The sequence below is a fragment of the Pseudophryne corroboree genome, chromosome 3 (assembly GCF_028390025.1).
Source record: "Pseudophryne corroboree isolate aPseCor3 chromosome 3, aPseCor3.hap2, whole genome shotgun sequence".
NCBI classification, from domain to species: Eukaryota; Metazoa; Chordata; class Amphibia; order Anura; family Myobatrachidae; genus Pseudophryne; species Pseudophryne corroboree.
The window spans coordinates 518,934,398-518,961,708 of record NC_086446.1 but is presented as its reverse complement, the minus strand read 5'-3'; the positions used below and the strand labels follow the sequence as shown (position 1 = coordinate 518,961,708).

The 27,311-nt window shown below is 45.9% G+C and overlaps 1 protein-coding gene across 1 annotated transcript in view; it reads right to left on the bottom strand.

Moving 5' to 3' along the window:
- Window positions 1-27,311, bottom strand: part of CHMP6 (charged multivesicular body protein 6) — a 128,528-nt gene that overhangs the window by 65,736 nt on the left and 35,481 nt on the right. The window contains exon 2 of the mRNA XM_063961085.1: window positions 18,360-18,469. Coding sequence (XP_063817155.1) covers window positions 18,360-18,469 — 110 coding nt within the window. The remainder of the gene's footprint in view (window positions 1-18,359; window positions 18,470-27,311) is intronic.

Here is a 27,311-nt window from a genome sequence, read left to right as displayed (position 1 = left end):
GTCGCGGGCGAAAATCGGCCGATTTGGCGGATTTTGCAGCGATTTTAAAAAACGGTAAAAAAACGTGAAAAACACGAAAAAAAAATGGCGTGGGGTCCCCCCTCCAAAGCATAACCAGCCTCGGGCTCATCGAGCTGGTCCTGGTTCTAAAAATGCAGGGGAAAAATTGGCCAGGGATCCCCCGTATTTTTAAAACCAGCACCGGGCTCTGCGCCTGGTGCTGGTGCCAAAAATACGGGGGACAAAAAGAGTAGGGGTCCCCCGTATTTTTAACACCAGCATCGGGCTCCACTAGCTGGACAGATAATGCCACAGCCGGGGGTCACTTTTATGCCGTGCCCTGCGGCCGTGGCATTAAATATCCAACTAGTCACCCCTGGCCGGGGTACCCTGGGGGAGTGGGGACCCCTTCAATCAAGGGGTCCCCCCCCCCAGCCACCCAAGGGCCAGGGGTGAAGCCCGAGGCTGTCCCCCCCCATCCAATGGGCTGCGGATGGGGGGGCTGATAGCCTTTTGTGATAATAAAAAGATATTGTTTTTTCCAGCAGTACTACAAGTCCCAGCAAGCCTCCCCCGCAAGCTGGTACTTGGAGAACCACAAGTACCAGCATGCGGGAGAAAAACGGGTCCGCTGGTACCTGTAGTACTACTGGGAAAAAAATACCCAAATAAAAACAGGACACACACACCTTGATAGTAAAACTTTATTACACACTACCGACACACACATACTTACCTATGTTGACACGCCGACTGCCACGGTCTCCGACGATCCGAGGGTACCTGTGAAAAAATTATACTCACCTTCCAGCGTCCAGAGATAAATCCACGTCCAGAGAGTAAAATCCACGTACTTGTTTAAAAAAAAAAACACGCAAAAACCCGCTCCATACCGGACTAGAAAGGGGTCCAATGTTTTCACATCAGACCCCTTTCTCCCGAATGCCGGGACATCACGTGACTCCTGTCACTGACGTCCCTTCAGCCAATCAGGAAGCGCTACTTCCGTGGCGCTCACCTGATTGGCTGTGCGCTGTCTGTACTGTGACAGCACATCGCAAAGCCGCTCCATTACTTTCAATGGTGGGAACTTTGCGGGTAGCGGTGGGGTCACCCGCCGGTCAGCCGCTGACCGGCGGGTGACCTTACCGCTAGCCGCTAAGTTCCCACCATTGAAAGTAATGGAGCGGCTTTGCGATGTGCTGTCACAGTACAGACAGCGCACAGCCAATCAGGTGAGCGCAACGAAGTTGCGCTTCCTGATTGGCTTAGAGACCTTTCTGTGACAGCTGTCACTGACAGGTCTCATTCGTGGAAAGGTGTCCCATGTGTCAGCATGGGACCCCTTTCAGTCCGGCATGGAGCGGGTGTTCGGTTTGTTTTTTTGCCAAGTACGTGGATTTATCTCTGGACCATGGCTGAGGTGAGTATATTGATCTTTTCTTTTCAGGTATCCGTGGATTCTACATGGAGAAGAGGACCGATGTCGGCGTGTGAACATAGGTAAGTATGTGTGTGTCGACGTATGAAATAAAGTTTTACTGTCGACGGTGTGTGTGTCCTGTTTTTATTTGGGTATTTTTTTCCCAGTAGTACTACAGGTACCAGCGGGCCCGTTTTTCTCCCGCATGCTGGTACTTGTGGTTCTCCAAGTACCAGCTTGCGGGGGAGGCTGGCTGGGACTTGTAGTACTACTGGAAAAAACAATATCTTTTTATTATCACAAAAGGCTATCAGCCCCCCCATCCGCAGCCCATTGGATGGGGGGGGACAGCCTCGGGCTTCACCCCTGGCCCTTGGGTGGCTGGGGGGGGGGACCCCTTGATTGAAGGGGTCCCCACTCCCCCAGGGTACCCCGGCCAGGGGTGACTAGTTGGATATTTAATGCCACGGCCGCAGGGCACGGCATAAAAGTGACCCCCGGCTGTGGCATTATCTGTCCAGCTAGTGGAGCCCGATGCTGGTGTTAAAAATACGGGGGACCCCTACTCTTTTTGTCCCCCGTATTTTTGGCACCAGCACCAGGCGCAGAGCCCGGTGCTGGTTTTAAAAATACGGGGGATCCCCTGTCAATTTTTTCCCCGCATTTTTAGAACCAGGACCAGCTCGAAGAGCCCGAGGCTGGTTATGCTTTGGAGGGGGGACCCCACGCCATTTTTTTTTATGATTTCACCGTTCCAGCATAAAAAAAAAAAAAAAAAAAAAAAATATTTTAAAAAATATATAAATAATATTTGTGCCTCCAAAAAAAAAAAAAAAAGTACCTAATCCCTTCTAATATAAATAGATCTGCTATTCCCCCCCAAAAAAACACAAAAAAAAACATGTTTAAAAATTTTTAATTTGTTTTCACCCTCCAAAGTGTGGCGGATTGAAAATGACGAATTTGCTGTCTAAAAGCACTGCTGTCGAATTTCCAAACTTGAATTGAATATGCTTTGGTCGAATTGCAGCACTTGTATCATTGCAGAAAAGTCGAATTTGCAAAAAGTCGAATTTCAAAAAGTCGAATTTTGAAAGTCCGTTTTTTGGTCGGAAAGCACTGAATTGCATAGGCGATTTTTTTTTTTGGTCGAAAATGACCCGAAATTCGACAATTTCGGGAATTCGACCGCAATTGCATATACCCCAGAGAGAGAGTATGCCAGCACACACCAACAGCGCTATATAACACAGGGATTAACACTATAACGGAGTGATTTTTCCCAATAGCTGCTTGTATACACAATATTGCGCCTAAATTTAGTGCCCCCCCTCTCTTTTTTACCCTATGTAGTCTGGAAACTACAGGGGAGAGCCTGGGAGCGATCCCTCCAGCGGAGCTGTGAGGGAAAATGGCGCCAGTGTGCTGAGGGAGATAGCCCCGCCCCTTTTTTGGCGGACTTCTCCCGCTTTTTTCTATGTATATCTGGCAGGGGTATTTTACACATATATAGTCTCTATGACTATATTATGTGTTTTTTTGCCAGCCAAGGTACTTAATATTGCAGCCCAGGGCGCCCCCCCCCCCAGCGCCCTGCACCCATCAGTGACCGGAGTGTGAGGTGTGCATGGGAAGCAATGGCGCACAGCTGCAGTGCTGTGCGCTACCTTGTTTGAAGACCGAAGTCTTCTGCCGCCGATTTCCAGGACTCTTCTTGCTTCTGGCTCTGTAAGGGGGACAGCGGCGCGGCTCCGGGAACCGACGATCGAGGTCGGGCCCTGTGTTCGATCCCTCTGGAGCTAATGGTGTCCAGTAGCCTTAGAAGCCCAAGCTAGCTGCAAGCAGGTAGGTTCGCTTCTCTCCCCTTAGTCCCTCGTAGCAGTGAGTCTGTTGCCAGCAGATCTCACTGAAAATAAAAAACCTAAAATAAACTTTCTTTTTCTAGGAGCTCAGGAGAGCCCCTAAGTGTGCATCCAGCTCAGCCGGGCACAAAATTCTAACTGAGGTCTGGAGGAGGGTCATAGAGGGAGCAGCCAGTGCACACCAGGTAGTCCTAAAGCTTTCTTTAGTTGTGCCCAGTCTCCTGCGGAGCCGCTATTCCCCATGGTCCTTACGGAGTCCCAGCATCCACTTAGGACGTCAGAGAAAACAGATATCCTTCTTCCATTGCTCTATGGTCTCGTTCTGACATTCACATGCCCATTGTAGGTGCTTTCTTTGGTGGACAGGGGTTAGCATGGGAATGCTGACTGGTCTGCTGCTACACTGCCCCATACACATCAAGCTGCGATTCACTGTGTTCTAACACCTTCTATCATAGCCAGTGTTAACATTTTCAGAAAATACATACTACAATAGCTCTTCTGTGGGATTGGACCAGACAGGCTAGACTTCGCTCCCCATGCACATCAATGAGCCTTGGGTGCCCATGACCCTGTCGCCAGTTCACTGGTTGTCCTTCACTGGACCGATTGTGGTAGGTATTAAGTACTCCATACCAGGAACAACCAATAAGACCTGGCATTTTAGAGATGCTCTGATCCAGTCATCTAATATCACAATTTGTCCCTTGTTAACGTGACTCAGACCCCTACACTTACCCATTTTTCCTACTTCCAACACATCAATTTTAAGAACTGAGGGGCAGATGTATTAAGCCTGGAGAAGTGATAAAACAGTGATAAGTAGAAGGTGAGAACGCACCACACAATCATTACGGGTTTGAAAAATGACATTTGCGAGCTGACTGCCTGGTGCGTTATCACCTGTCACTTATCACTGCTTTATCACTTCTGTCAAAGTCAGAAAAATATCTCTATGCACACTACCATATTTGCACCTCATACAGGTCCGTGCTGCGCATGCGTACGCTCTCCCGTACGTGCGCATACTCACAGTCGCGGGCACCCGCAGGCGCACGGTATGCGTATTTACGGTAGAGTTTATGTGATCGTAGCGTGCGACTCAATCGTTACATATTTTCACTATATAATGTATTTTGTAGATCATGGTCCCTTTGATAGATTCTGAAAGTTTAGTTAACATAGCATGTTCCTGAACAGAGAGATCCCTCTTTGTATTGTACGAAGGGTCTAACAGGGGTCATACAGTGGTGTTTGGTACCCATCGGAAGAGTATTTAAATAGCAATATTCCGGTGTTGGTTTGGAGCGGATTAATCGCTCGTGCGAATAGTTATGGACATAAGAAGTTTATGTCCATTTACTATTATTTGTTCTTATTTAGTCATGCGGCGGGAAACCCAGTATCCCACCCACCTGAACAGTTGGAAGCAGTCACAGCCCACCTGTATGAATCAACCTATGACCTTTTGTTATAATGCGAAGCCGAATTCCTGTGTCCAATGAACAATGAGATTGTAGGGACCATTGAATTGTATTGTGTGTGGGGCATAAATAGGCAGGCCGACCATATCCAGTTCACTCTCTTCAACGGTTCTCATTGCTGATAATTGGGAGCTGGATATCGAGGCGCATGCGATTGTTTCCCCTTGTGCGTAAGTGTTTCTCCGCAACTATATTGATCTTCTTGTTATTGTGAGCCAATTTCTCTCTCTCTCTCTTCTCCTCTTTCTCTCTTATTTTCCCTTAAATAGTAATTGTATTGTATTTCCTGTGTAGTTATCTGGTTAGGTAGTCTATGTTATATTGTAGTGTATGATTTGTATTTGTATTAATTCTTTTGCAAGTATATCATTCATAATATATATATTAGGCGTTGGACCCTGAGCACGGTATCTGTGTATTTCTTATAGTGTTAAGTATTCTCAGAGCGTCGGTGACGCTAGAACAGCTTTAAAGGTAATAAAGTTATACTGTGTTGCATTTACACTCTATCATTACACTAAGGTTTTACTGCACAATACACTGTTTATAGTTTAGATACAAAGGTTTAACATTGTGAGCGTCAGCGCCGCTGGTGATCTCCTCGTGGTCCCGAGCGTCCGCTACGCTATAGCGAATCATTAAGTTAGTCAGCAGCCAATAGCGTGCCTGCCCGTGATCTCTTGGCCGTGAGCGAACGTGACGCTTGAGCGTCTCGACTACGGCTAAGCGATTGTTACGCAACGTGCGTACCCTTACGGTACTTCATACGTAGATAGCGTACAGTGTTCTTAGACCTCATAAAGGGTATTATATAAGATAAATATTTAGATTTATCAATTGCGGGCTCGTCCTGTCCTTCACATATCTGCACTAGGTAATTTCAGCAGACATTATCCAGCAGCAAAGGGCGGGAGATCATATTCCTCGTAGTGCTGTTTGGATAAGCGTCTGCTTCGCTTAGTAAAGGGTGCTGAAGGAATCCGGGAACCGGAGGTAAGAACAACACGCTAGTCTCTTTTAAAACTGTTTATTTTTCTGTCTTGCGTACACACGCACGCACACATATATATCTGCATTTCTTTTTTTTCATTTGTGTATTTTCGTATGTCACTCTCCTGTTTGCCAGTTTTATAGTTGATAAACGTGCTAAGAGAGATTTGCCGCTATTTCATAGTTTAAGAGTAAAAAGGTAATATAGTTAAAGTATAGACAAACACAGCTGTGCCTGAGAGACAAGGCGAAGTCAGTGTGGTGCGCGGTAGATGATAAAGGATCATCTACATTGATAAACGTATAAATTGTGTTACGGTGGATCTTTGCTTTGCGTACACGTGTCTCTAACAAAGGACTGAGACTTGCGTACGCAACCCAAGGGCCGACGCACGCAGCGTATATTACGCAACGGAGCGTACGGGTACGCCCACGTAACTCAAATCACAAGTGTTAATTTTTTTTCAACGCGATAAATAGCGCAACGCGGTAAATAACGCAAGGCGATAAATCGCGCAAATCTATTTTAACATTCGAAATTTAAATTAACAGATCCTTCTAATTGGTAACACATCTGGTCTAAAGAAAATTTCTGCGCAGAAATAGAAATAGAAACAAAAGTGTATATGTGGTGAGTGAGTGTTTGTTTTTACAATTTTTGAGGTTGAACCACAAGAAAAGTCGAGTTCTCGTGAGGTACATGCGTGTAAGTGACGTACATGGTGGCTAGGGAGGCATCCCTGGTTAAAACATACAATTTGAGCATTAGAGTGTAGCAGACCAGGAGGTCATACTGTAACAGACCAGGAGGTCATAGCAGACCAGCAGGTTCAGGTACAGCAGACAAGGAAGTCCGCTATACAGTCCACAGGCACAACACCAAGAAAGGGTTGGTGCAACACCCATATAGGCCATACAAGCTCTGGCTGAAGGAATTCGCAGCCGTAATTTTCGATTCCACTGGTCGCTCCGTACATAAGATTAGTTGCTTATGTGCTGAACGATTGTACCGCACGTAATTGTGTGCATTAGTAAACCTGACCGGTACTATTTGTGTACGAAGGTCATAAACGCTATTTGTACATTCTAACGTGATTTGTGTAATTTTTTTTATTTTAAGGGAGGTTCGCTGCTCACTCAGGAACTATCCAACAACCAATAGTTATTGGAAAGAGTAAGTGTTCTTCGGATCACCCTCGCAGGTTCCAGTAAATAGAGGTTCAGGTCGCAGGGGCCCTGGGTCGAGTACGCCAGCACTAGAGCAGTGTGATCAGGTCGTATTGGTCGGCGTGGGCGAGTGAGTGGGGTACTCGGTAAACCGCCACCGTCAGCCTATTTTGAACATTTTGGTTTGCGTAAGGGTTGGCTGAATAAAGCAACACCTTCGAACTATGGGGGCCACTTGTTCAGGTAGGGGGCGATCAACCTCGGTTCGGGTTGATTCAGTGAACCGACCAGTCGGGTCGGCAAGGTACGTAATGTGTGAGAAATACGGAAGTCACACAGAAGCTTTATGTGATGAATGGGAGAGAATGACAGTACATGACGGGGAGAAATTCCCAAGAGTAGGTAGCTTCAGCACAGAAGTGTTAACGAATTTAAGGAGAAGGATATGTCTCATTAAATCAGCCAAGAGACGAATCAAACATTACGATTATTTACAGTTGTGGCAACAGGAGGGTGACATACAGAGAGGATTGGCTCAGGCGGCGGGATCTGGCTCGATCAGAAAACTGATAGCCACGGCCCCACCGCCACCATATATATCGGGAGAAAAAATTGGTTGCGGAGAATGACGCACTAAGGTGTAACACACAAACACTTAGCAACTGTGTAAATGTTAAAGATAATGTTAACCAATTAACCAATGCAAGTATTAACCCGTGCAAGTTGTACCCTGTTTTGAACTTTCCTCAGGAGTGTGATCAAGAGGACGAATCGGCAACAATTTCAGCGCTCTCTCTAGCAGCCACCATAGCAGAGACCACAGTAGGCACAGCTCCACCCCCGAGATTAGTAACAAAGGCCCCTAGCGGAGGGATAGGTGAGGTCGTATCAACGGGTAAGTACGGCACCATACACTATGCTGAAACTATTTCACCACAGCCTGTAGAATCTACACAGAATGAGGTTGTTAGAGTTAATCCTGTTAAGGTAATAGTAGTTCCAAATGGGAAAACAGACACTTCAGGAGTCACTCCTGTTAGGAACATTGCCATGTACAGCCCATTTTCCCGAATGGAACTAAGGACCATAGTGTCGGAATTCCCTGACCCTAGAAAAGACTTAGTTGCCAGCCAAAAATACATCAGAGACCTAGGTAACACTGTAGAGCCCAACAATAAAGACTGGCAGATATTGCTGAGAGCATGTTTACCCTCCAATGTCGACGCAGCTCAATTTTTAGCTGACTGTGGATTAGATCAGGATGTACCTCTTACAGAAGTGTACAACAAAGACAATGTAAAAAGAATAAGTTTACAGTTAAAGGAGTATTTCCCAGCCGTAGTTAAATGGAACAAAATATTCTCCATTAAACAGAAGGAGTCAGAAACAGCTACAGAGTATTTTCACAGGGCATTATCAGAAATGGCAAAATACACAGGCATAGAGGACATTAAAACAAACATAAACCATCGAGAAGTAGCAGTATCGGTACTGATGGATGGTTTAAAAGAGTCATTGAAGACTAGGGTACAGACCACACAACCATGTTGGCGAGGTCTGTCTGTGGCTACTTTGAGAGAGGCTGCTATTGATCACGATAGGAACATCACCAGACACAGGGAACAACAAGGTGATAAGTTAATGGCAGTAAGTATACAGGCCCTGACCACAAGGCAGCCTTTGTTTATATCACCAAACCCTGTGGGTAAGTCAAATGTGGTTACTTGTTATTCTTGTCATAAACAGGGACACATGGCACGAGATTGTAGAGTGAAGAATTCACGAAACTCATACCAACCCCCTAGACAACGACACGACACACGACATTGGGATCAGGGTCCGCAGAAACGGAGTTATGAGCCACATACAGGGGAAACAAAAAGATATCCCCCGAACAGAGACTGGCAAGCCTCTGGTAGCTCCCAATTAACTCCATCACAAGTAGTTGCTGCCAGCGGGATTCAGGGAGGTCACCATACCCAATAGGGGTGTGGCCATACCTGTAATCTGCAGCCAGTAAAATTGATTGCAAGCCTTGGAAGTAAACCAGAAATTGCAATCAATGTAGCTGGTAAATCATTAAACTTTCTTGTAGACACAGGGGCGGCCAAATCAGTGATAAATTAGACAGTGGGCATGAGAACCACTGGTAAGACAATTCCAGCCATAGGGGTAACGGGAGTAGTCCAGCACTACCCTGTTAGCAAACCAGCCGAGATTACAATAGGGCCTTTACATACCAAGCATTCCTTTTTGCTGGCTGCATCGGCACCGACTAATCTCCTGGGAAGAGACTTACTGTGTAAAATGGGGTGCGTCATTTATTGTACTCCTGAAGGTGTATTCTTGGACATACCTGAGAATCACGCTCAGGAAGTGCGAGACATGTTAGACTCCCCGTCAAAATTAATGTCACATACCATTATGACAAATAGGACTCCCTCCCAAGTAGAAGAAATGACATCTCAGATACCAGAGTCACTTTGGACTAAAGATGGACAGGACACTGGATTAATGGCAAACGTAGCTCCGGTAGTTGTACAAGTAAAAGATGGTAGGATAGCTCCAAAAATCCCACAGTACCCTCTGAAGCCAGAGGTGGAGTTAGGAGTGTATCCCGTAATAGAGCGCTTGCTACAACAGGGCATTCTGGTAAGAACGTCCAGCACTGCCAATAGTCCCATCTTCCCTGTTAAAAAGAGTGGGGGGAGGGGTTACCGGCTAGTGCAGGATCTAAGGGGGATTAACAAAATAGTTGAGAGTCAGTTCCCCGTAGTGCCAAATCCAGCTGTCATCCTAATGCAAATCCCTCCCACTGCGAAATTTTTCACTGTTATTGACCTCTGCTCCGCTTTCTTTTCGGTACCTCTGCACCCTGACAGTCAATATTTGTTTGCATTTACATACAGAGGAGTCCAATACACATGGACTCGATTACCACAAGGATTCATAGATAGCCCAAGTATATTTTCTCAGGCTTTGCATGATTGTTTACAGTCTTTCCAACCAGTGAGTGGATCAGTATTAATACAGTACGTGGATGATCTACTACTGTGTTCTGATTCATTGGAAGCATCCCTGAAGGATACGAAACAGCTCCTGTTTCATCTTTCAGACACAGGACACAAGGTTTCCAAAGACAAGTTGCAATTATGCCAAACTAAGGTAAAATATTTGGGACACTGTCTAACACAAGGACTGAGACACCTGACCGCTGATAGAATTCAAGCAATTAGAGACATGACTCTGCCACAAACCCAGCAACAGATCAGAACATTTTTAGGAATGTGTGGGTATTGCCGTAACTGGATTCCAGGGTTTTCCATTCTAGCGTTACCCTTGCAGGAGATGGTCTCCTCAAACAAACCTGATCGGATTTCGCATACAGACGAGTCTGAGACAGCATTCGAGAGACTTAAACAGTGCCTAACGCAGGCACCAGCATTGGGTATGCCAGACTATGGGAAACCCTTTGAACTATACGGAACAGAAAGTGCTGGTTGCGCGGCAGGCTTACTAACCCAAAAGCACGGTGATGCCAGCAGGCCGGTAGCATATTACAGCGCTCAGCTAGATACGGTAGCGCGATCCCTCCCCACATGCTTGCGAAGCGTTGCTGCGATAGCATTGCTAGTAACGAAAAGCGAAGACGTCGTGCTAGGTCACAACCTCACAATTCATACACCACATGCAGTGTCAGCCTTGTTAAATTCTGCCCAAACCAGACACGTCTCATCAGCGCGGTTTACAAGATGGGAATTGGCACTAATGGCCCCCGTAAACATCACCATAAGGAGATGCAGTGCATTAAATCCTGCAACATATCTCCCAGGTGTGCCTGGACAGGCACAAAGGGTGGAGGATGAGAGTGGTGGGGAAGGAGAATTTAATACAAAGGAAGACACACATGATTGTATGGAATATTTGACCCAAAATTTTACCGCAAGGCCTGACATCAGTGACAACCCACTGGAAGATGTAGAACTTACGTTCTACACGGACGGTAGTTGTCATAGACAGTCAGACTCGGGAGACTTGTGTACTGGATACGCAGTCGTAGATGACCAAGGCACCATAGAAGCGGAACCGCTAGGCCCACCTCACTCAGCCCAGGTTGCTGAACTGGTCGCCCTAACCAGAGCATGTGAATTGGCTAAGGGCAAATCAGCCAATATCTACACCGATTCTAGATACGCATTCGGGGTAGTCCATGATTTCGGAGCCCTATGGCGCCTCAGAAATTTCATGACGGCAGCTGGTACACTGGTAGCGCATGCAGCCCACATAAAAAGGCTTCTAACAGCAATACAGGAACCCGACAGAGTGGCTGTTATCAAATGTAAAGCACACACATATAGCCAAGACCCAGTATCACTTGGTAACAGCCGAGCAGACGAAGCTGCTAAGTTAGCAGCTGCTACCCCCAGACAGACAGACACCACACAACTGATGGTATTTAATACCATCAACACACAGAAGTTGTGTGAGATGCAAAATTTGTGTTCCACACAGGAAAAGGCAGTCTGGAAGGCAAAAGGATATGGCCAGGAGTCCTCAGGACTCTGGACGGATGGACAAGGTAAACCGGTGGCCCCAAGAGCATATCTCCCATGTTTAGCTGAGGCAGCTCACGGGCTGACTCATCTGGGCAAGGAAGGGATGTGCAAGTTGGTAAGAGCATATTGGTGTGCCCCAGGATTTTCATCTCATGCGAGTAAAAAAGCAATGTCATGCCTTACCTGTCTGAGAAAGAACATCGGAAAGGCAATACCTACAGAACCATCTCATATCCCACCTGCCGGCGGCCCTTTCCAGGTAATACAGATTGACTTCATTCAATTACCCCCTTGTCGAAATTTGAAATATGTACTTGTTTGTATAGATGTTTTCTCAAATTGGGTCGAAGCATTTCCAGCGGCCACAAATACCGCTATGTTTACTGCTAAGAAAATTGTGCAGGAATTTGTATGTAGATATGGTATCCCTAGAATTATCGAAAGTGATAGGGGTACCCATTTTACAGGTGATGTCTTTCAAGGAATGTGTAAATTGATGGGAATTGATAGCAAGCTGCACACTCCATACCGTCCACAGGCGAGTGCGAAAGTGGAAAGAGTGAACAGCACTATTAAAAATAAACTGAGTAAAGTAATGGCAGAGACAGGATTGACATGGCCAGAAGCTTTACCCATTGTACTGTACAGCATCAGAACCACTCCCAGGTCCCCTCTTAATCTGTCTCCCTTTGAAATCTTGTTTGGTCGACAACCGCATGTTATGATTAACCCTCAGGATGATTTGAAGTGTAACAATGAAGTGACTGTAAAATACTTGATTAACATGAGTAAACAGTTAAGGAATCAAAATGATAATCTGAAGTTAGTGATTCCTGATTTACCAGATAGTAATTGTCATGACATTGAACCTGGGGATTATGTAATGATACGGAATTTTCTACGCTCAGGTTGCCTTATTGACAGGTGGGAAGGACCATACCAGGTCTTATTGACTAGCACTACAGCATTGAAGGTTGCTGAGAGAGAGACTTGGGTTCATTCGTCCCACTGCAAGAAGGTTGCTGATCCAGAGAGGCCCCGTGATAAGGAACAGACGGTAGAGGTTGTATCACTGGAGTGTCTGTTCCAGGAGGATTGAGGCGGCACCTGAGCATTGAAAATCACAAGACCAAAAGCAGTTGTCGATCCCCTGTTCCCTTTTATTGTTTTTCTCCAACTTCCCATCCCCTCTCCTTCAAATTATTTTTTCCCCCTTCTCATTCTTCTCCGTTTCCTCCTACAAGATGGACTTGCCCCAAGAGACTGTGATCCGGATTTTCCTGTTGACCATGATGTTGACCAGAGCAGTCTGTTCCGGCGAGAGTACCATGGAGGTCGAGAGAGGTTCTGGAATGGGTTCTGATGACAGAGATGGAGGCGTAGTTTTCCAAGAACAACATAATCAACAAGCAAAGGCGAGTATCAGAAAACGATCCGATAGCATTGACCATAGAAGGAATTGTGAAGGATTGTTAGCTGAAGAAAACTGTATCTGTCGGCTCTGTAACAATGTCATTGAGGATGGGTGCATAAAGAAATGCCAATCCAGTTTTAATATCCATATGGACCGGCATCCATTGAGTGACTATCACTCCTTAGTGGGTAGTGTGTTAAATAAAACAGATTGTTGGGTATGCTCTCAAGTACCTCAAGGTCATAGCAAATCAGTGTTAGTACCATTTCCTTTAACAATAGGGGAGGTACTTCAGTTAAGTGGTGGGAGACCGGTGGACAGGAGGTTTAATATCTCCAGCCCTCCTAGTTTGAAGCTCCACCAATACCATGTGGATAGGTCCCTATTATGTTTTAACATCTCCAATCCCCGAAAGCCGGGAAATTGGGAAGTGTCATGGAGTAATCAAACCATGACCTTTTCGTATAGAGCAGATAGAATGCCTACAGATACAGAGCTTATACGCCACATAGCCAGTAGAGGAAAATCTTTCCGGTATAGGTATACCTTAGGAAATAGGATTACGAGAGTTGGAGAGGTATCACCAGGATACTGTGCACATATCGTACAACCTGATACGTGTACTAAGCAGATGGAAGAATTAGGGTTAGGAGATTTCACATGGAAGGTGTGTAATATGGTTATGTCCTACTCCGTCCCATATGTTCTCCCCGATGATGCATATTTCATATGCGGGAGAAAGGCGTATAAGTGGCTTGCCCCAAACTCTGAAGGATTGTGTTATATTGGAAAAGTACTGCCTGAAGTAATGACTGTATCACATGACAAAATGAAAGACATACACCGTGTTGCCCAAACTCCTTATACTCACACCCATTACGAGCACGTAGTTAAACGGCACCTGATAGAAAGAACAGAGCATCCGGCCTCTGACATGATCCATGAATCCACCGGGATTCAGTTTCTAATCGCGTTAGATATCACTCGCACCGCTAGAGGAGTGTTGAATTATAAATACATATCTGCGCTCGCCAATTTGTTAGATAATATCACTGAAATGTATGATGACACGTTTAGGTATACTGGAAGGGAACTTCAAGCTTATAAAACAGAACTGGTACAGCATAGAATGGTTCTTAATTACCTCACAGCAGTGACAGGCGGATATTGTGTCACACTGGCAACACAATACGGCGTGAAATGTTGCACATATATTACGAATAGTACCGAGGACCCGGTCGAGGTCATAGACCAAAAGATGGACGATATTCTCCAACTGAAGTGGGAATTTCGCAGGAGACACAATCTCACTCTTGCTGCTGTAGGTAATGAGCTGACTGGTTGGGTGTCATGGTTGAACCCGCGAAATTGATTCTCTGGTTTAGGAGACTGGGCTCAAGGAGTCATAATGGATGTTGGGAAGTTTCTCCTATGTATCTTAGGTGTTGTCATATCAATTGGTTTGATATTTAGATGCGGTCAGGCTTTAATGAGGTGCAATCGTCGTACTAAGGTAATGAGTTTAAGGAGTGAGGAAACTGTAATTCCAATGGACTTGATTTATGACCCAAATGTAGAAACAATGATGTGATGAAAATGCGATTTCTACGGTCCGTTTCTTTCACCTGTTTTTCCGTTTCCTCCAAGGTAAAAAGACCCACTTGGACGAGGAGTTTGATGAGCCGATATACAGACAACAGAGGGATTAAAGAAGAAGTTTTGACAACCTGATACACAGATTTTTGATGAACTATGCCATGGATCCCCCGTTTCCCTAGAAATTTTAAAATTACGCTAGCCCAACACTTTTGTAAATCTATGGACATTGACAGCTTTTGCTCGCACCTTATGGGCAAAAGCACAAAGAAGACTGCATTCAACAGACACCAAACAAGACCTCAATCGACGAATGTACATTTACCTGACATAGAATACCACCGCATTTACCGTAATTATGTCTTTTCTTCATTTCTACAACCCTCAGGTAATGACACACATAGTCGATAGGGAATACAGGCACAGATATCAGCAATCACATATCTCCCCCATTCATGCATCATCAACTAAAATGTGCTCCCCCATTTTGTTACAACCAAAGCCGAAAAGAGCTCGGTAAAGTTTGACAGCCCATCCACAGACCCGTACCACGGGATAAGAAGGAATTCAAATGTATACTTCGCAATACCTCGAAGCTTGATGTACCACACGTACGGCACGATGATACATGACCCCCCAAACATGGACTCATACACACATGCTTCTGCTATCTCACTAGGTCATACCCTCTTCACACCTTCTCCTCTCTCCTCCCTTACCCAACCATGGAAATGTATTAACCCCTGACATATATTTTTCTCTTTTTGAAATGTTTTAGAAGGTGGCAGTTATTATTGACTGCCAAAGGGTGGACTGTCAAAGTCAGAAAAATATCTCTATGCACACTACCATATTTGCACCTCATACAGGTCCGTGCTGCGCATGCGTACGCTCTCCCGTACGTGCGCATACTCACAGTCGCGGGCACCCGCAGGCGCACGGTATGCGTATTTACGGTAGAGTTTATGTGATCGTAGCGTGCGACTCAATCGTTACATATTTTCACTATATAATGTATTTTGTAGATCATGGTCCCTTTGATAGATTCTGAAAGTTTAGTTAACATAGCATGTTCCTGAACAGAGAGATCCCTCTTTGTATTGTACGAAGGGTCTAACAGGGGTCATACAGTGGTGTTTGGTACCCATCGGAAGAGTATTTAAATAGCAATATTCCGGTGTTGGTTTGGAGCGGATTAATCGCTCGTGCGAATAGTTATGGACATAAGAAGTTTATGTCCATTTACTATTATTTGTTCTTATTTAGTCATGCGGCGGGAAACCCAGTATCCCACCCACCTGAACAGTTGGAAGCAGTCACAGCCCACCTGTATGAATCAACCTATGACCTTTTGTTATAATGCGAAGTCGAATTCCTGTGTCCAATGAACAATGAGATTGTAGGGACCATTGAATTGTATTGTGTGTGGGGCATAAATAGGCAGGCCGACCATATCCAGTTCACTCTCTTCAACGGTTCTCATTGCTGATAATCGGGAGCTGGATATCGAGGCGCATGCGATTGTTTCCCCTTGTGCGTAAGTGTTTCTCCGCAACTATATTGATCTTCTTGTTATTGTGAGCCAATTTCTCTCTCTCTCTCTTCTCCTCTTTCTCTCTTATTTTCCCTTAAATAGTAATTGTATTGTATTTCCTGTGTAGTTATCTGGTTAGGTAGTCTATGTTATATTGTAGTGTATGATTTGTATTTGTATTAATTCTTTTGCAAGTATATCATTCATAATATATATATTAGGCGTTGGACCCTGAGCACGGTATCTGTGTATTTCTTATAGTGTTAAGTATTCTCAGAGCGTCGGTGACGCTAGAACAGCTTTAAAGGTAATAAAGTTATACTGTGTTGCATTTACACTCTATCATTACACTAAGGTTTTACTGCACAATACACTGTTTATAGTTTAGATACAAAGGTTTAACATTGTGAGCGTCAGCGCCGCTGGTGATCTCCTCGTGGTCCCGAGCGTCCGCTACGCTATAGCGAATCATTAAGTTAGTCAGCAGCCAATAGCGTGCCTGCCCGTGATCTCTTGGCCGTGAGCGAACGTGACGCTTGAGCGTCTCGACTACGGCTAAGCGATTGTTATGCAACGTGCGTACCCTTACGGTACTTCATACGTAGATAGCGTACAGTGTTCTTAGACCTCATAAAGGGTATTATATAAGATAAATATTTAGCTTTATCACTTCTCCAGGCTTAATACATCTGCCCCTCAGGGGCAGATGTATTAAGCCTGGTGAAGCGATAAAGTGGAAGGTGATAACGCTCCAGCCAGTCATCTCCTGTCATTTTTCAAACCCAGCCTGTAACATGGAAGTTAGGGGCGGATTGGCTGGTACTTTATCACTTCACCGAGCTTAATCTGCCCCTCAGACCCTTACAATTACCCATTTTAACTACTTCCAACAACTGAGTGTTCACTTGCTGCTTAATATATCCCACTCCTTTACAGGTGCTATTGTAAGGAGATGATCAATGTTATTCACGTCACTTGTCAGTGGTTTTAATGACTTAACGGTGCATGTATGTATATAAATATATAATATATATTCCAAATAGCACCACATGGATAAAACAAGTGAAAAAGAGTTCAAAACCTATTCAATCAGTTCTTTAATCAGGGGGATTTTGAGTGTATTACTATGGTACCCTTTGGATGGCACAATGTCTTTTGCTGAGCTGCAGGGAGTGCTGATTGCTTGCTTTGTCACATATAGATTTATATATACACTTATATTAATTTTTACATACAGATGTAAGTAAATAATAACTAAAATGCCCCCAATTGTGGCTTGCCATTCCCACTTCCAGAATGGAGTTACTTGAAATTCCTCAACATCCTGAACTAAATGGTACAAAACCAATGCAACCACAAATGTGGAAGAGGGTTTATACAGTAACTGTGTCCTCTCTGGGTAAAGCCTAGTATTTCATTTGGTGTACCTCTGATAATTAAAAGTTCCAAGGAATTTAGGAAGACAGTTCTCCGGGGTACTGTCCTTAGTTTTTTCACACAGGCCAAGGATCCTGATAATACAGTACACTTTACAAAAAGTTTTAAGGACTCTGCAGCCCCTAGTTCCACCCACTGAAGGCAATTCTCCACTTCAGAACTGCTGTATTCTCGGTCTGCAATGTGGTAGAAGACTTTGCAGATTTGTGTCTCTTGTGATTTTTAAATCTGTCCGACAGAGTTTTGCCAATTACATTTAGGACCTCTGACATTGCTGGATCCGTGTGCTCTTCAGGTTGAAGTTATGAGGATTAGTTGGGGCTTCTACTGGGATTTGAAGTAAAGCTGCATCTGTGCTGTGTGAGTGTGTGGTGGTAGATTTTTAATCTTATTTGTGATCTCTTGGGCTTGAGTTTAGAGCACAGGTTCTATACTGTCTGCAAGTACCCTACATCTTAGCCTCCCGCCACAAGCTCCAATGATGCTTTTAAAGTTCTATTTGAGTTACATTCAGCAAAATATTATGTCATTACGTTTGTATACAGCAATATTATCAGCAGCGGTGTTTGTTAGCAAGCACAATGCCATTATGATATATATATATATATATATATATATATATATATATATATATAGATATATATATATATATATATATATATATATGTTACCAGTTATTATTGTCTGTTTAAATGTGTGGTTTGTTTTTCTACTGTTAGAACAGAACGTAATCAAGTTTCTCCCCCTAAAATTTACAATGCCAATGACTATTTATACACAATTAGAGTTCCTGCTGAATCTGCTTCCTCCATCTCATTTGCATCCAGTGTGATTGGTAAAAGGGTAAATATCAATGTGCCACCATGCTTCAGGAGCAGGTATATTTGTATACTTACTCTTTCTTGCCATCATGTAGAAGCTGCTTGGCCAGTACACGTTCACGTTGCAGTTGCAATGAAATCTTCTTTTGATATTGTTTAAGTTTGTCTCTTTGCTGCTTCAGTTGCTGCAATATCATAAGCAAAATATGTATATCACATATCATAGTATATACAGGGTGTTTAAAAAAAAAGTAACAGAAACTTTTATGTGTATTGTGTGTGTTGCAGTAGACGTTGACTGACAGCTGGTATGCCACAGTATGCCATCCAGGAACATGCATGGTTTCTGGAACTTTATTTCTGAAATTACGGGACAGGAATGGCGGGTCTTCCCTGGCATCTGTAACAACTGGGTTCCACAATAATTTCCAGAGACCTGCACCACTAAACAAAACTATGCTGTATTGGGTGGAAATGTTGTTTATTAGTGTGTTAAGGACCAAAGAGCCTATTTATCATTAAATGGTATGGGACTCTAGGTCGACACCCATTGGTCGACAGTGGGTAGGTCGACACTAGAAATGGGTCGACACAGCCATTAGGTTGACATTAAATATTTGCGGCAAATTCCCCCAAAATATTGTAGCATTCGCAAAATGTAGAGGGAGAGAGTGTTCCTCCGTATCCCTCTCCAGCAATGGCTGCCACACAAGCGTGGTCAGGAGATAGTTGCCATGATGCCTGGAGCAAGGGTATGTTTCAGCGCCCCCTCCCCTGTACTGAATTGGATGCATGTTACATTTGAATAGAAAAAAATAGGATTTTAATTACCTACCGGTAAATCCTTTTCTCGTAGTCCGTAGAGGATGTCCACATTAGTACCATGGGGTATAGACGGGTTCACTAGGAGCCATTGGCACTTTAAGAGTTTGAGAGGGTGGGCTGATTCCTCCCTCTATGCCCCCCCTACCAGACTCAGTACTCAACTAAAATGAAGTTGTACTGAACCAAATAACGTTTGCAGGAAAACGAAGCGCTGGGCGGGCGCCCAGCCTCCTCTACGGACTACGAGAAAAGGATTTACCGGTAGGTAATTAAAATCCTATTTTCTCTTACGTCCTAGAGGATGCTGGGGTCCACATTAGTACCATGGGGATGTACCAAAGCTCCCAGAACGGGAGGGAGAGCTCGGAGGCACCTGCAGAACTGATTGACCAAACTTTAGGTCCTCAGAGGCCAAAGTATCGAACTTGTAGAACTTGGCAAACGTGTTCGACCCAGACCAAGTAGCCGCTCGGCAAAGTTGTAAAGCCGAGACACCCCGGGCAGCCGTCCAGGAAGAACCCACCTTACGAGTAGAGTGGGCCTTAACAGATTTTGGACCGAGCAATCCTGCTGTCGAATACGCATGCTGGATAGTGAACCTGATCCAGCAAGAGATCGTCTGCTTAGAAGCAGGACACACAATTTTCTTGGGATCATACAGGACAAACAGAGTCCAATTTTCTGTGATGAGCAGTCCTCTTCACATAGATCTTCAGAGCCCTTACAACATCCAAGGACTACGAAGTAATTGATGAGTCAGTAGCAACTGGCACCACAATAGGTTGGTTGATATGAAAAGCCGACACAACATTTGGAAGGAACTGCTGATGTGTCCGGAGCTCAGTTCTATCTTCATGGAAGATCAAGTAGGGTCTTTTGCAAGACAAAGCCTCCAACTCCGACACACGTCTCGCAGAAGTTAAGGCCAACAAAGTGACAGCCTTCCACGTGAGAAACTTGACCTCAACCTCCTGTAGAGGCTCAAAGCAATCTGATTGGAGGAACTGTAACACCACGTCAAGCTCCCAGGGCGCCGTAGGCAGTACAAAGGGAGGCTGGATGTGCAGAACCCCTTTCAAAAAAGTCTGAACCTCAGGGAGGGCAGCCAATTGTTTCTGGAAGAAAATGGATAAGGCCGAAATCTGGACCTTAACGGATCCCAACCTTAGGCCCATATCCATACCTGCTTGCAGCAAGAGGAGAAACCGTCCCAGTTGAAACTCCACCGTAGGAAACTTCTCGGATTCACACCAAGATACATACTTTTTCCAAATGCGATGGTAATGTTTAGACGTTACTCCTTTCCTAGCCTGTATGAGGGTAAGAATGACTTTGTTCGGAATGCCCTTCCGAGCTAATATCTGGCGTTCAACCTCCATGCCGTCAAACGTAGCCGCGGTAAGTCTTGATAAGCGAACGGCCCCTGTTGCAGAAGGTCCTCGCGAAGAGGAAGAGGCCTCGGATCTTCCAGCAGCAAGTCCAGAAGGTCCACGTACCAAGCTCGCCTTGGCCAGTCCGGAGCAATGAGAATTGCCTGAACCTTTGTTCTCTTTATGAGCTTTAGAATTCTTGGAATGAGTGGAAGTGGAGGGAACACATACACTGACTTGAACACCCACGGAGCTACAAGGGCGTCCACTGCCACTGCTTGTGGGTCTCTCGACCTGGAACAGTACCTCCGAAGTTTCTTGTTGAGACGTGAGGCCATCATGTCTATTTGAGGCACGCCCCAACGACTGATCACATCCGTGAACACCTCCGGATGGAGGCCCCATTCTCCTGGAGGAAGATCGCTGACAGCGCCAACGCGTGCCTTTCTGCCCAGAGGAGGATTCTTGTCACCTCTGACATTGCAGCTCTGCTCTTTGTTCCTCCCTGTCGGTTTATGTAGGCCACCGTCATTACATTGTCCGACTGAACTTGAATGGCCCGATCTCGTAGAAGATGTGCCGCCTGGAGAAGACCGTTGTACACGGCTCTTCATTCCAGAATGTTTATTGGAAGAACGGCTTCCAGAGTTGACCATCTTCCTTGGAAGATTTCCCCTTCGGTGACCGCTCCCCAACCTCTGAGACTTGCATCCGTGGTTAGAAGGATCCAGTCCTAAACTCCGAATCTGCAGCCCTCAGGAAGGTGAGGCATTTGCAGCCACCAGAGGAGTGAAATCCTTGCATTTGGTGAGAGACGTATCCTCTGGTGCATGTGCAGATGAGATCCTGACCATTTGTCTAGGAGATCCAGCTGGAAGGATCACGCATGGAATCTTCCGTACAGTAGAGCCTCGTAGAAGGCAATCATCTTCCCCAGAAGGCGAATGCACTGATGAACCGATACCCGGGCAGGCTTCAAGACATCCTGGACCATTGATTGTATCCCCAACGCTTTCTTCACTGGGAGGAATACCCTCTGCACTTCCGTGTCGAGGATCATCTCCAAGAAGGACAATCTCCTTGTTGGTTCCAAATGTGATTTTGAAAGGTTTAGCGGGGGTCATTCAGAGTTGATCGCTAGCTGAAAATGTTCGCTGTGCAGCGATGAAGCAAAAAAACAGAACTTCTGCGCATGCGGCGCAATGCGCACGCGCGACGTACTTTCACAACGGCCGATGTAGTTTCACACAAGGTCTAGCGAAGCTTTTCAGTCGCGCTGCCGCAGAGTGATTGACATGAAGTGGGCGTTTCTGGGTGGCAACTGACCGTTTTCAGGGAGTGTTCGAAAAAACGCAGGCGTGGCTGGGCGAACGCAGGGCGTGTTTGTGACGTCAAATCCGGAACTGAACAGTCTGAAGTGATCGCAAGCGCTGAGTAGGTCTGAAGCTATTCTGAAACTGCACAAAATTATTTTGCAGCTGCTGTGCGATCCTTTCGTTCGCACTTCTGCTAAGCTAAAATACACTCCCACGGCTGCTAAAAACAGCTAGTGACCGATCAACTCGGAATGACCCCCAGGATCCAACCGTGATCCCCGAGTTGTGAGAGCAATGGACTGCAACAACTTCTCCCTGAACACTGCCTTTATCAGCAGATCGTCCAGGTATGGAATTATGTTCACTCCCTGCTTGCGGAGGAGAACCATCATTTCTGCCATCACCTTGGTGAACACCCTCGGTGCCGTGGTGAGGCCGAATGGCAGTGCCTGGTACTGATAGTGACAGTTGAACAGTGCGAATCGGATATAATACTGATGTGGCGGCCAAATCGGAATGTGGAGGTACGCATCCTTGATATCCAGGAATACCATAAACTCCCCCTCCTCCAGACCTGAAACCACTGCTCTCAGAGATTCCATTTTGAATTTGAACTCCCTCAGATAGGGGTTAAATGACTTCAAATTCAAAATTGGCCTGACCGAACCATCCGGTTTCGGTACCACGAAAAGGTTAGAATAGTTACCCTTGTTGTGCATATGAGGTGGAACTGGGACAATGACCTGTGACCCTTCCAATTTTTGGATGGCTTCCAGTAGGATAGCCCTGTCTGCCAGCAAAGCTCTTGAAATTCCAGCCTGTACCCCATGGACACAATTTCTTGCACCCAGGGGTCGAGGCCCAACGCCACCCAAACGTGACTGAACCTTCTGAGCCTCGCCCCCACCGGTCCTTCCTCCAGGCCATGCGGTCCCACCGTCATGCTGAGGATTTTGATGTACCAAAAGCAGGCTTCTGGTCCTGGGAGACTGCAGTAGCAGGTTTTTTGGATTTTGCCTGCCCTCCTCTAAAGAAGGTGTTATGCGGTTTACGCTTTCTTGATTTAGGAGTCCGAAAGGACTGTGACGTAGCTGAAGAAAAGGGTTTCTTCGTAGCAAACGCAGCAGAAGGAAGAAAAGGTGACTTACCCTCAGTTGCAGTGGAAATCCACGCATCTAGCGCTTCCCCAAATAGAGCGTGACCTGTGTAGGGTAGGTTCTCCACACCTTTCCTGGATTCCGTGTCGGCAGACCATTGGCGCAGCCAGAGTCCTCTACGAGCTGAGACAGACATGGAAGAGATCCCTGCAGCTATCGAACCCAGGGATTCCACCATAAATCCCGCAGAATCCTGTATGTTACATAAGAAGAATTCAACGTCACTTTTATCCATTGTATCCAATTCCTCAAGTAACGTGCCAGACCACTTTACTATAGCTTTAGAAATCCATGCACAGGCAACGGTAGGCCGTAGTATCGCCCCCGAAGCCGTTTATATGGATTTGAGTGTAGTGTCAATCTTACGATCAGCCGGTTCTTTCAACACGGCAGATCACGGGACAGGTAAAACCACCTTCTTTTGACAGTCTGGATACAGATGCGTCAACTATGGGTGGGTTTTCCCATTTCTTTCTATCCTCCACAGGGAAGGGGAATGCAACCAGAACGTTTCTTGGGGTCTGGAATTTTTTCTCTGGGTTTTCCCAGGACTTTTCAAATATAGCATTTAACTCCTTAGACGCATGAAAGGTTAGCGAGGCTTTCTCATTATCCGTGAAGTAAGCCTCCTCAACCTGCTCAGGTATTGCGTCAGCAATATTTAACACATCTCTAATGGCTTCAATCATCAACTGCACCCCTTTTGCAAGAGATGCCGCCCCCCTCAGCACCGTCTACCGTGTCAGAGTCGGTATCCGTGTCATCTTGCATAATCTGGGCCAGAGCACGTTTATGAGAGTGAGTGTCAGGGGGCCCTGAAGGTGTCGACCCGGACCAAACAGCCATAGAGTTCTGTAAAACCCGAGTTGCAGTTTCATTCTGTGCTACCCTAGTAGAAATCTGAAAGATCATACCCTTAATAGAGGTTAACCACTCAGGTTCTCTTATTGGAATCTGTGCTAAAACAGAGCAGCGTGTAAAGATGCCGTGCGCGCGGCATCCATTCACGCTGAGAGAGAGCTTGGGGGAAGCCCAGCACCTCCGTAGTGACGCCGCCCACGCCCCATTTTTTTACGCCTGTGGGCTGAACACGTAATGACCCCGCCCCCTATTTTGCGTGGCCACGCCCCCTTTTCGGCGCACATGCTTGTGCCCCTCTAGGTCCGGCGCCCTGCCCTGCCTGGATTCAAGAGTGAACACTAACAACCCACTGGTATCGTACAAGGCAGCTGGAGTTGATGTGGAGGGACAGCTCTCCCCTGTCAGCATCTCTGCATGCAGGAAAGATGGCGCTGAACGCTGCTGGGTCCACTCGGAGAAGCTCCGCCCCCTTTCATGGCGCTGCTTCCTGCTCTGGTTTGAATTTATACTGGCCTGAGGTATATGCTGGCGGTGATCTGGTGTCACCGACAGACTTGCCGACCAGTGTAGGGTGTAGGCGCTGGCTCAGGGCGCCCCTCACAGCGCCGCACCAAGTACCACTGAGCCCTGGAGAGCAGTTAGTGCTGCGCTCCCCACCCTGTTGCCGCCATCTTCACACCGGCTCCCCACTTGCCAGGGGGGCCAGCGACTAACTCGCCACAGAAGTCTTCTGACTCTGTAAGGGGGTTGGCGGCATGCTGCTGGGGTGAGCGATCCCCTGTGGCAGCGAACGTTCGATCCCCTCAGGAGCTCAGTGTCCTGTCAGCGGAGATAGTGGCTCAGACCCCTTAGGGCGGACACTACTACCTCCCTTAGTCCCTCGAAGCAGGGAGGCTGTTGCCAGCAGCCTCCCTGTGCCTAAACTCTATTGAAAAAAATAAAACTAAAGAAACTCCTATGGAGCTCCCCTAGCTGTGACCGGCTCCTCCGGGCAGATTTTCTAAACTGATTCTGGTAGGAGGGGCATAGAGGGAGGAGCCAGCCCACACTCTCAAACTCTTAAAGTGCCAATGGCTCCTAGTGGACCCGTCTATACCCCATGGTAGTAATGTGGACCCAAGCATCCTCTAGGACGTAAGAGAAAAATAGTTAAAAACCCTAAATTGGTGACAGGGCTGGTCCTAAACCTTGTGGAGCTCAGGGCGAAAGTTTCCATTAGGCACCCCTCCATGTATAAAATAGGGATAGGGAGCATCAAAAGGTGCACAACAAAAATAAAGGGCCATGGCCACAGAATAGTACCGATTCAGATTACACCACACAGTACTGTCCATTATTCACATAACACAGCACAGAATTGTCCGTTATTCACATTACACCAGTAGTGTCCGCTATTTACACTACACCACACAGTAGTGTTCGCTATTTACATTACACCACACAGTAGTGTCCGCTATTCACAATACACCGCACAGTAGTGTCCGCTATTCACAATACACCGCACAGTAGTGTCCGCTATTCAAATTACACCACACAGTAGTGTCCGTTATTCAAAATACACCACGCGGTAGTAATCCTTATACACTTGCGCCATACAGTAGAGCCCCTAATACACATTACACAACACAGAAGCGCCGCTTATACGTGTTATGCCACAGTAGAGCCGCTTACACACATTACACCACAGTAGAGTCGGTTTTATACGTTACACCACAGTAGAGCCGCTTATACACATTACACCAGAGTAGAGCCATTTATACATGTTATGCCACACAGCTTATACATGTTACTCTGCAGCTTCTAATGCAGTAATGCAGTGAGAGGTGCTGCAGCATCAATGCAGAGAGAGGTGCTATAGCAGCCGGGGCAGAGAGAGACGCTGCTGCAGCAGCAGCCAGGGTAGAGAGAGGTGCTGCAGCATTAATGTAGAGAGAGGTGCTGTAGCAGCCAGAGCAGTTTGAATACACCCCACCCAAATCTAACTCTCTCTGCACGTTATATCTGCCCCCCCTGCAGTGCATGTGGTTTTGCCCAACTGCTAACAAATTTGCTGCTGCAATCAACTCAGAATTAGGTTCACTGTGCGCCCCTCTGCTTCTCCTCCTCTTCCTGCTAACTTCTACGGTGCCCGGAGCTCGAGCTCCACCGGAGCCACCCTCACTGCACCCCTGGTCAGGAGACAGCTCATGCACAGGATTCTGGATAGAGCAGTGCATGGAAACACATCAATAAAAAACAATTTAATGTGTACGCTAGTTATCAGGTTTTACCCATTTTCCCAGCACATGTGTTTTTAAGAGACCTCAAAAAAATCAGATTGCAAAGAGTAAAAAATAAATACAGAGCTTCATCCAGGTATAAATGCCAACTCCATAGATACTGCATGTACAGATGTCCAACACTATGGTGGAATTCAACTGACAGCAGGAAATTTTGCTATTCAATTAGACAGAAAATGAGATGCAGTATTTCTATAGAAGCCCCCCCCCCCCCCCCCCCCCTTCTTGAGGGCTAATTAAGCAATCGGAAGTTTCCAATAAGCGGAGTGTCAGGAATTACTCACCTTCCGAAGCAGTGCCTTCTCCAGCTCCGGGACTATGCGAGTGTATTGTGAGTGTGTGACCCCTCCTCCCGGGAGGTAACTACTGGCAGAACTACATCTCGCAGCGGCCACCATCCCTCACAGCAGCCCCCTCCCCAGTATAAAAATGGAGGGGAGACCACCAAACCCATAAATAATATTATTTTTTTACTCACGCTGCAGGGTTTTCAGAGTGGAAAACATTGCAACCATTTCGTTTTCTAATTAGATATTGCAGGTATTGAAAGCATACATACCCACGGTAATCCAAAATTGGGTGCGAGGTCCTCAAGGTGTTCTCGTGCTCTATTGAATTCCCTCAGCTATATATGTATATTTAGTATATAAGGAATTTAGATCTAAAGCGGAGCATACACTATACAATTATCTGTCAGATATCTGACAGATCTGGCAGGTTGGAATGAAAATCTGGTAATGGATTAGAGCAAGTGACAATCAATGGTCGATTGTCATTTGCTCTAATCCATTACCAGATTTTCATTCCAACCAGCCAGATCTGTCAGATATCTGCCAGATAATTGTATAGTGTATGCCCACCTTACGAATACTCCTCCTCCCATCTTCTCTCAACCCAACTCACATCCAAATCAGCAGAGATCCAAATGATACGGAAATAAACCTTGCTATTGTCTCTAAAATAAACATTGAGAAGAGGCAGATGTAAGTAATCACCATTTCGCCTGGATTACATCCTGTCTATGTGCAGCCCCAACCTGCATTACTTGGCCTCTGGTGACCCGTTGGGAGTATGGAGAGCCTCTACAAACCACTCGCCAATTAGTGGAGTGTCTACCTATACAGTCTATCCTTTGGAGGAGGACAATTTTACAACTAACTTATTAAGCACAAGTGAAGAAATCCTGGAGGGTGTTCAGCAGGTCAACGGACATCATATC